An 11,042-nucleotide genomic window follows, 5' to 3' on the forward strand; every position below is an offset into this window, starting at 1 on the left:
TCCAGGTGGTACGACACGTGGCAGCCACGCCACCACCGTGTCTCTTAGCAACCGTAGCATGGCGTTAGCCTCCAGGCTACAGACCTCAGGTCAGATTATCCTCACCCCCTGCGTGTGTGTGCGCCGCTGGTCCACGTCCACGTCAAGCTTCGCTTGCGTCTTGGTAATAAATAATAAAAACCTCCCATGTAAAAAATAAAAATAAAAATATTTTAAAAAAAATAAACGCCGGAGTGAACAGAACGTGACCGAGTTGAACCCAGCGCCACGTTGGTCCAGGGGAGCAAAGGAAACCTACGAGAGATAAACTACGTGAGCGGTGGCGTTGACCTCATCAGGGGACGGCAGGGCACACAAGGTCGCAGTACGAGGGTACGAGGCGGTCCGGTACCATCAGAGGTCATCAGAGGGACTACAAGACTAGTAGAGAGGGTCCCAGGTACTAGGGAGTGGTACTATTAGGACTAGCATAAAGGGTACTAGGGAGTTGTAGTATTAAGACTAGTAGGGTCTGAGGTACTCGGGAGTGGTGGTATTAAGACTAGTATAGAGGGTACTAGGGAGTTGTAGTATTAAGACTAGTAGGGTCTCAGGTACTAGGGAGTGGTGGTATTAAGACTAGTATAGAGGGTACTAGGGAGTTGTAGTATTAAGACTAGTAGGGTCTCAGGTACTAGGGAGTGGTGGTATTAAGACTAGTATTGATGGTACCAGGGGGTGGTAGTATTTAGACTAGCAGGGACGGGGTCATATGCAGGGTACCCCGATCCGGACCGGACCAGCTCACGCTCACGGAAGGAAGGGTACCCCAAGGGGGTCTTATATAGTAGTACACCTGGCACTCAAAGACAGCCGTACGGTAGATTCCCAGTAGTAGACGGCGTACGTAAGGTTTGCAGGAGTATTTAAAGTAGTCGGTTGGGGGGGGGGGGGGGGGGGGGGGGGGAAGAGTTCAGGATCAATAGTTTTAATATTCAAGCGGACGCTGTGATTGGACGCGTCGCCGGTCACTCTGAGCTGAGGCCCGCCTCCTCTCCGTTCTGCCCCCCGATGACCTCGTCGCCGACGCTGAGGTCGGCCACGCCCGACTCAAGGTCGCTGGACAGGTCGTCGGGGTCACGACCTTTCCCCGACCCCGGCGGCTCTAGGGGGAGGGACAGACCGGCGGCTGGCCGTCGGGTCTTCTGATTGGCTGGTTCAGCGGCATGGTGGGAGGAGCCGTGGTCCTGTGCTGGGCTGGTGATTGGATAGGAGTACGTAGTGGGCGGGTCCGGCCCGCTGTATCGCAGCTGTGATTGGTTAATCTTCCTCTTGGGTACCTCCACCTTCTGGTAGCTGATTGGCTCCCCGGTCAGGGCTGCCAGTCGCTGTAGGAGGGAGGAGAGAGGAGGTGGGGAGGGGAGGGGTTAGGATGCATACCTTCAGCTAGGGGTCAGGGGTCATGGTCCTCAATACGTACTGTCTGTAGCGGGATCCCTAGTGAGATCAATACATGAGGATCAATATGTATAGCAGGAGGCCTAGTGAGATCAATACATGAGGATCGATACGTATAGCAGGAGGCCTAGTGAGATCAATACATGAGGATCGATACGTATAGCAGGAGGCCTAGTGAGATCAATACATGATAATCAATATGTATAGATGGAGCTGGATCAATACATGTAGGAAGAGACCTAGTCCTGATGGGTACTGGGCTAAGTTCTCAGAGGAGCTGGACTTGATGGTTAAGTCTTGGTCTGCTGGACCCGGTATCTTGACGGGGGTTTTGGGGGACCTTTTTCAAAGCTTTCTTAGAGTTCGGAGAGTTCCCTCCAAAAGGAGAACCGAACGCGTTGTTGGAGCGCGTCCTGCCCTCCATCAGACGCACAGAACGCCTCCGACTCCTGGTAGCCCCTCCCCTTCCTTAAGGGGGCGGAGCTTAGCCGCTGTTCACCTCCTCCTCCGTCTCTATTCGCCGCCGTCAGATTTGCTTGTAGCTAGAATGTTTGATCGACGGTACCTGGTAACCCAAACCACCAATAACAATTAACAGAATTTGCAATATAACTTAGTCCCTGCTTAAATTTTTTTTTTGCGTTTAAATCACAATCTGCGGCAGGATCAATCCATATCACTACTTTGTAACATCACTTCAACACTCTTTGGGAATCAAAGTACCTGTCGGCTAACACCCTTACCAACCAACTGTCCTGATCCCCAATGATCCTTTTAACCGTTAAACCCGCCCATTCCCCCTGTCACTCAAAGAGAAGGACCAATCGGACTGGCGGCCGGTGATGTGGCGATGGAGGCGTGGTTTTAGATAGAGGGGGCGTGTCTTTGTGTGTTGTATGCCTTGTCTGGAGCCCAGTGGGGCGGGTCCTCCTGCCGCTACCTCCTGCTGATTGGCCAGCTGCTGCTCCAGCTGCTGGGACCCCTCCCTCACGCTGGACAGGAAGTCCACGGGCGTCTGGGCCGGGGGGGCGGGCGTCTCGGCCGGGCTGTACAGACCCTTCCACATCCTGGGGGGGAACACAGCCGCAGCCAATCGGTGAAGCTCATCTGTTACTACTGCCATTGGCTAACAGAAGGAGCTGATGATACTGATGATACTGATTGTATGTGTGTGTGTGTGTGTGTGTGTGTGTGTGTGTGTGTGTGTGTGTGTGTGTGTGTGTGTGTGTGTGTGTGTGTGTGTGCAGTGTGTGTGTGTGTGTGTAGTGACTGACTTGAAGCAGTAGGGGGTGGTGTTGGGCTTCAGGACCCCTTGGGTCTGGCTCTGCTCGGCCCGGTACAAAGGGTTCCAGTACTTCTCCCGGTCCCTCCACAGCCGGCTCCACACTGAGAAGCTCCTCTCCTGCAGCCTGCACACGCGCACACACACACACACACACACACACACACACACACACACACACACACACACACACACACACACACACACACACACACACACACACACACACACACACACACACACACACACACACAGCAAGACAAATATTAGGAATGAATTAATAGATCTGTGTGGGGTGTGTCTTTTGTGTGCGTGCGTGCGTGCGTGCGTGCGTGCGTGCGTGCGTGCGTGCGTGCGTGCGTGCGTGCGTGCGTGCGTGCGTGCGTGCGTGCGTGCGTGCGTGCGTGCGTGCGTGCGTGCGTGCGTGCGTGCGTGCGTGCGTGCGTGCGTGCGTGCGTGCGTGCGTGCGTGCGTGCGTGCGTGCGTGCGTGCGTGCGTGCGTGCGTGCGTGCGTGCGTGCGTGCGTGCGTGCGTGCGTGCGTGCGTGCGTGCGTGCGTGCGTGCGTGCGTGCGTGCGTGCGTGCGTGCGTGCGTGCGTGCGTGCGTGCGTGCGTGCGTGCGTGCGTGCGTGCGTGCGTGCGTGCGTGTGTTCCGACCTCAGGGAGCGGCGCTCCTTCTCGCTGTTCCCCAGGAAGGTGCCGTCCTGGCAGGAGTAGGCCAGGGTCCGCAGGTCCAGCAGGAAGCGCTCGTTGAACTGGAAGGCGCAGGGGAACTGCTGGGCCAGCTGCCACAGCACCTCCAGGAACTGGTCCAGCACCGGCGACACCTCCCGGGGGTCCCCGTCCAGGTGCCCGTACCTGGCACCCACCCCCCGACACAAACACTGGTTACTAGGCGACCACCTTCAGCCCCCCCCCCCCCCCCCTGACATACACCTCTTATTAGGCAACCAGCTGTTACTAAGCAACCCACCAATGACCAATGAGTAGATTACAGAGCGATACCTGGGCCTGAAAGAACCCAGGTACTAATCAAGGACCAATCAACCCCTGTGAAGGGGGGGGGCAGATCCGGGAAGACTTGATATGGGCATGCCAGTGTGGTACTGCTTTAGGTGTGGTCGCCATAGCAACTGACCTGTGTGAGAACTTGTGACCGAAAGACACCCAGTCCTTCTCTATTAGAACCTGCAACGGAGAGCAGAGGGGGTCAAAGGTCAGGGTGCCGGTAGGACTCACCCCAGGTGTGTGTGTGTGTTTGCGTGCGTGCGTGCGTGCGTGAGGACCTACCATGAGTCCCTTCATGGTTCTGTAGTAGGGCTCCAGCAGCACGCTGGCTACAGAGCAGGCCTGCGCCGTGCGGTCCCAGCCGTCAGAACAGTGGACCAGAACACTGACCCCCTCGTCCGCTATGGCCTGGAGAGAACACACACACACACACACACACACACACACATTGTGTTTTACCTTCTCTGGGAGGACCAGAGTGTGTGTGTGTGTGTGTGTGTGTGTGTGTGTGTGTGTGTGTGTGTGTAGGTGTGTGTAGGTGTGTGTAGGTGTGTGTAGGTGTGTGTAGGTGTGTGTAGGTGTGTGTGTGTGTGTGTGTGTAGGTGTGTGTAGGTGTGTGTAGGTGTGTGTAGGTGTGTGTAGGTGTGTGTGTGTGTGTGTGTGTGTGTAGGTGTGTGTAGGTGTGTGTGTGTGTGTGTTCACCTTGGCTATAAAGACTCCAGCGTCCAGCACAGCCTTGATGTGTTTCAGCCAACCAGAGTTCTCCAGACCCAACAGGAAGTCACTCATTGAGGGGGTGCGTTGCTCGCCCACTGCCCACCAGAGAGAGAGAGAGCGAGTGAGTGAAGCCCAATCCCCTACTGTGTGCGTCTATATTTGTTTACATTTATGTGTGTGTGGATGTACGTCTATATATATATGCGTGCACTAGGGCTAATCGAATTTAGATCGCGATTCCGATTTTAGCGATCACAAAAATAACATAATCGAGATTGCCATTTTTTTTTCTTTTCCTTTTTCATTACATGTTTTATAGAAACTGCTGAACAGCTGGATACATATATGTACATTATTTTAGATTTTTTTTTTTGTTGATTTTTTTCTTTTTGACCATTTGGTCAATTTCTTTAAAATTTCAAAGTTCTCTGTTACAAAGGTTTTTTTGGGAGAGACATGCTGAATAAATGCATCATGTTTTCAAACTCAAAAATAATCGTCTGAATACTCATGATTTCAATGATGACCAAAATAATCGTGATCATGATTTTTTCCATAATCGAGCAGCCCTAGTGTGTATGTTTACATGCGTTTGCGTGTGTGTGTGTGTGCGTGCGTACCGTCGAGGATCCTCTGCTGGCTGCTCCTCATCACGTGGATGTTGTCGATGCCGCTGAAGTGCAGCTTGATGTTGCCGTAGTGATCCTCACTCTCATAGCCCTTGCCTGCTGCGCGGTTGGCCATTGCGTTCAGCTACACACACACACACACACACACACACACACACACACACACACACACACACACACACACACACACACACACACACACACACACACACACACACACACACACACACACACACGTCAGTCTGCTGTACGCTTGAGCAACATGAGACCTTAGGTCCAGAGTGTGTGTGAGTGTGTGTGACATAGTATCTCACATAGTAATTGCTATCATCATGAACATGGTGGTAGTGTCACCCATCACCCATTTCACACGTGACTTATGAAGTTGTACATTTGACTTCCACGGGTGGGCCCATTTATGTCTTATTTTTACGACTAGCAGGTGAAGCGGCCTGTATTTAGCCCACTCGGACGGGGCTCCTATTGGACCCGTCTCCATCGCAATAATACTAAATCCTTAATCGATTTAAATTTAATTAAACCGTTAATACATCCAGTATAGGATGAAAACGAAATAGTACAAAAACGAATATTAGGATTAGCTTTGCAATACGAGAGCGAAATCCGATTTCTTCCCGTTTACTTGGAATGGGCTCAGACCGGCATGAGCCACCCAGAGGCCGTCGGAGGAACGACATGTAAATTGTGTATGCGTATCTGTTTGTTTGTGTTTGTGTTTGTGTGTCTGTTTGTTTGTGTTTGTGTTTGTGTTTGTGTATGTGTGTCTGTTTGTGTTTGTGTTTGTGTGTGTGTGTGTGTGTGTACCCTGGGTCTAGTATCCACTACGTAGATGAAGTCACTCCCAGGGTTGGCCTTCATCACGGCGGTCACCATCTGCTCATCTTCCTCACTACGACCAGAGAACCCAGACAAAGGCTGGCTGCAACGACACACGGCAGCCTGCACACGCACACACGCGCACGCACACAAACACACATAAATATTATTTGCGAATTAAAACAGTTTGTGTGTGCGTGTGTGTGTGTGTGTGTGTGTGTGTGTGTGTGTGTGTGTGTGTGTGTGTGTGTGTGTGTGTGTGTGTGTGTGTGTGTGTGTGTGTGTGTGTGTGTGTGTGTGTGTGTGTGTGTGTGTGTGTGTGTGTGTGTGCATATAGCTGTGTGTATCTATATTCTGGGAACCAGATGAATCTGCAAGCTCGTGTTTTATTTGCTTTGGCAGATGCTCTGACAATTGTTTGGTACACACAGATTTCCAGCATTCAAAGCAATCAAAGTTTATCTGATACGGGGCGTGTTTGATACGATGACTGTACAGGTGAGCATCATTTAGGAGCGACATTGACGCATTTTCATAAATACAACCAAGATGGCTGTCGCTGATGTGGAGTGGCTTGTTGACAGAAGGCCCGCTGATATCAGGCTACCTATCTATCATATGTATTACACATAAATTATGTACCAGAGTGTCCTGGTGGATGTGTGTTTATAATATGTATAGTAAATATAGTGAACAGGGTACTATATATACCAGAGTGTCTTGGTGGAAGTGTGTATATAGCATGTATAGAATATATAGTGAACAGGGGACAATATATACCAGAGTGTCCTGGTGGAAGTGTGTATATAGCATGTATAGAATATATAGTGAACAGGGGACTATATATACCAGAGTGTCCTGGTGGAAGTAGCTGAGAACAGGAAGTCGTCCTCTGCTCCTGAAACGAGAGCTGCCCATTAGGACGGCCGGTGACGCCCACCTGGACACAAACAGCTGGGCGGGGTAAGAGTCACACATCTGGAGAGAGAGAGAGGGAGGAGGAAGGACATTTTAAACATCTGGAGAGTGAGTGAGAGAGACACATCAAACAGCTGGAGAGAGAGACAGAGAGAGAGAGATATATCAAACAGCTGGAGAGAGAGACAGAGAGAGAGAGAGACATATCAAACAGCTGGAGAGAGAGACAGAGAGAGACATATCGAACAGCTGGAGAGAGAGACAGAGAGAGAGACATATCAAACAGCTGGAGAGAGAGACAGAGAGAGAGAGACATATCAAACAGCTGGAGAGAGAGACTGAGAGAGACATATCGAACAGCTGGAGAGAGAGACAGAGAGAGACATATCGAACAGCTGGAGAGAGAGACAGAGAGAGGCATTTTAAATACCTGGAGAGAGAGATAGAGAGAGAGAGACATATTAAACAGAGAGAGAGAGATGCAGAAACATTGCAAACCGCTGGGAAAAATAGGAGCTAACGATCTTTTCAAAATCTTGGCAACTGATGGGAGGGGCTTTTGACATTTGACTCCGACTCTGTTGACAACTTGGCAAAGATGGAAAACACGGCATCAGAAAAGCTGATTATTCCGGCATTTGTCTTTGGAGAGAGCAGCAGCTTTAAAGTTTGTCATCATTTTTTAAATCCGTATTTTTTTTCTGCCAAACCCCGTCAAGCGTGTTTCTGGTCCCCTGGCGTCAGCCCCGTGTCCGCGTTTAAAAAGAGAAAGAAGCCGGACCTTGTATTCGCTGTTGGCTGCCGTGGCGACCCACAGGTTGTTGGGCAGGCCCATGCGCTGATAGTCCTGGGAGGGGAGGACCAGGGTCCAGGACTTCTCCCTCTCCTCTTGGTTGGTGTTGGGGTTGATGGAGAGGCAGTACAGCTCACTGTAGCTCTCTGGGGGCAAGAGACATACACCTTCACTCTCAACGCAAGTCAAACATGGATTCTCCGCCTGTCTGTCGGTCTGTCCCTAAATTTGTCTGACTCTCTCTCTCTCTCTCTCTGAAAGATGCTCAACCAAAATGATTATTATGTTACTGCCATTCTCTCTCTCTCTCTCTCTCTCTCTCTCTCTCTCTCTCTCTCTCTCTCTCTCTCTCTCTCTCTCTCTCTCTCTCTCTCTCTCTCTCTCTCTCTCTCTCTCTCTCTCTCTCTCTCTCTCTCTCTCTCTCTCTCTCTCTCTGCGTAGGGTAAAGTGCGCTAGAGACTGATTATTCATTGACAGCACTTGGTGACCAGACAATACAACAGTGCGCACACACGCACACGCACACGCACGGTCCCCACCTGGTCGTGAGAGGCGGGTGAGGGAGGTGTGGACGTCCACACAGTCCCTCTCCAGTGGGAAGAGGAGGTGGAAGACCCGGAAGTCCTTACAGCGCAGCACCAGCTGACTTCCTGTTGGCCCGCCGGGGGGGCGTTCAAGCCCGGACACCATGCTGTGAAGCACCTGACACACACACACACACACACACACACACACACACACACACACACACACACACACACACACACACACACACACACACACACACACACACACACACACACACACACACACACACACACAAGATTTCTATAGTGGAGTCAAAGCGTTAAACTCTGGGACGCCACCATCAACATGTGCGTGTTGCGGTGTGCGTGGCACTGCAGTGCATGCTGGGTAGGTACCCAGGTCTCCCGGCGTGTCTCCGGGTGGTTCTCCACGAAGATGGTGTGTGTGGCGGAGAGGTAGAGGGTCCCCAAGAGGGGCTTCCTCTGGCCCGCCCGGCGCTGGAGCAGACGCACCTGCTCCACCTGACACACACACACACACACGCACACACACACAGAGATTGATACACAGAAGTTATCTGCTTTCTGTTGGTAAAACGAACGTCCATTTATCTGTGTGGGAACCTTTCAGAATGTTACAGTACTACTACCACAGTACTGCTGCTACCTCTTCTACTATCACAGTACTATGTTACTACTACTACTACGAAGACAACCATAACATTGCTGCTACTACTTCCACTATACCAGTAATAGGTTTCTAATAAAGTAAGGTTATGATAATATTGAGTCGGTCTACGTCGCCGTGTGTGAGTGTGTGAGTGTGTCTGTGTGTGTGAGTGTGTCTGTGTGTGTGTGTGTGTGTGTGTGTGTGTGTGTGTGTGTGTGTGTGTGTGTGTGTGTGTGTGTGTGTGACACGCCGTGGTAAAATGGAGGTCCCCCGAATCCCGATGCACCGTCACCGTCACTGGCGTGTACATAGGAACCGACGAGGGTCCATAAACTACGCAACATCGTTATTCGTGATATAAATCTCATGAACCTATTACACTGCGATTTGGTTGCGGTGTCATAAACGGTAAAATCGTGCAGTTAACGGAGGACGGGACTGGACGTGATGTTCCGTCTATCCTCATGAGAGGAGGAGGGCCTGAGAAGGACCGATGGAGGGAGGGAGCGATGGTGCATCAGGAATGATGGAGGGATGGAGAGGACATACAACACCTACCTTGGGCGTCCGGATGTGCTCCATCACCAGCAGCAACACCGACCCTGCTGTTTGGAGGATTATGGTCCAAGGGGGGCTTTGTGTTTGACCGCAACGGGTTTAGATTCCGTATTCCAGCGACATGTTCACACGAGAGGGCTGCGCTTTCATTCTTTCTTGTTTGTCAGATTCAATATTTAACCGTCGCTCGTTGATCTCTGCATCTCCGGCGTGTTGCGTGTTGTGAGGAAGAGGGGCTGTATATATTGTAATGATGAGGCTTGCGGGAAGCGCTCTACAACAACACAAGGTGTGTCGCATAGTGCGCCTGCGCGACACAAGCCCCGCCCAGCACTGCCAGATTTTTATTTTCAGATATAGCGCTACAATTAAATTATTTTTTAATTGTATTTTATTTTATATTGTTCAATAGCGTTATTAATGCACTAATTTTTTATACTTATTATTATTTTAATGTAGCGGTGGAATGTAACTATTTCCCCTATTCTACTGTGTTGCATTAACGTTGTGAATGTGAAACTATTACTCACATAGACAGTATTATCTAAAAATGTTAGTATATCGTCATTAAAACATTGTTTGACTACATACTCGTTTTCAATGTTACAATTTGTACTTTTTCATCGTGTCTGTGAGTTTCGTTGGAATAAGGAAGTATGATGATCAGCATGATGTACGCTTTGCGTGTCAGACACAGACGCCACGCACAAATTGTGAAACCGTGTCACACAACCACCGTGGCAGTTTGATGCCTCACGTCCAGTGACTGGTCACCCAACACCCCTTCTCCCGTTACATGTTACTATCACAAGGTAATTGACCACGTTAACTGTCTCACTATCACCAGTGCAGTTACGACAATGGTTAACTATCTCACTATCACCAGGTAAGCTACCACACTGGTTAACTGTCTCACTATCACCGGGTCAGTTACCACACTGGTCAAGAGTCTCACTATCATCATCGGGTCGGTTACAACACTGGTTGGGTCTCTCTATCACCAGGTCAGTTACAACACTGGTTAGCTGTCTAACTATCATCAGATCAGTTACAACACTTGTTAACGGTCTCAATATCACCACGCAGGTCAGTAAGGACACTGGTTAACCAGTTAGGCTGGGTTAGGGCAGTTAGGGTTAGGTGAGGTTAGGTTTATGGTGGGTGGTTGACTCAATTCTTATACAGGGAAACGTTAAAAAATACTATCTTTAGTCTGATAACCAATAATCAGAATGAACTGAGACGTGTTGAACTCCAAGTTACATCTATTCACCGCTGTTTCCTCCGTAGAAGATGAGCAGGAAGTATAAATCATGGTGACTCCAGCACCACGTGGTCATCACACACACCACACAGTTGTCTTTCACAATCACCCAAATGAATGACTAATTTCATTGATCTCTTCCCTCATTGCCCAAGTAGCCCACTGACCCTTGACCGTACGCTTCAAGGATGACAGTTCGATTCCTGTCCTGATACTCTTAGACTCTCTGCGTGTTCACCAAAAGGCTCACTTGTGCGCTCGTTCCGAGGCCTAGGCCCTATAACGTCCGGACTACATCGCTCGCTATTGAGGGAACAGGCAGAATGTTTCAACGGTCTGAAACCCAGGTGGCAGCAGGGATCCCTGTGTGTCTGGCCAGTGGCCACCTTAGCAGTGGATGTGG

General features: G+C 50.3%; 1 protein-coding gene across 3 annotated transcripts; it reads right to left on the minus strand.

Annotated features, from left to right (window-relative positions):
- Positions 1-978: 978 nt before the first annotated feature.
- On the minus strand, positions 979-9,689 carry mtmr7b (myotubularin related protein 7b). 3 transcript variants are annotated; one of them, XM_056585308.1, is made up of 14 exons: positions 9,376-9,689; positions 8,544-8,669; positions 8,160-8,322; positions 7,609-7,766; positions 6,759-6,887; positions 5,898-6,032; positions 5,064-5,196; positions 4,429-4,538; positions 4,009-4,134; positions 3,857-3,906; positions 3,376-3,576; positions 2,712-2,846; positions 2,378-2,504; positions 979-1,367 (listed from the first exon to the last, which is right to left on the minus strand). In XM_056585308.1, the coding sequence occupies exons 1-14, from the start codon at positions 9,397-9,399 to the stop codon at positions 1,008-1,010; spliced, it is 1,977 nt and encodes a 658-aa protein (XP_056441283.1). In that variant the 5' UTR covers positions 9,400-9,689; the 3' UTR covers positions 979-1,007. The 3 variants fall into 3 exon arrangements, 2 of the variants coding, with proteins under 2 accessions (XP_056441283.1, XP_056441291.1); XM_056585316.1 differs by having other exon boundaries at positions 1,207-1,367; positions 2,338-2,504; XR_008894765.1 differs by having other exon boundaries at positions 1,305-1,367; positions 1,677-2,504.
- Between the last annotated feature and the right edge of the window lie 1,353 nt (positions 9,690-11,042).

Source organism: Gadus chalcogrammus, chromosome 3 (assembly GCF_026213295.1).
Source record: "Gadus chalcogrammus isolate NIFS_2021 chromosome 3, NIFS_Gcha_1.0, whole genome shotgun sequence".
In the NCBI taxonomy this organism is placed as follows: Eukaryota; Metazoa; Chordata; class Actinopteri; order Gadiformes; family Gadidae; genus Gadus; species Gadus chalcogrammus.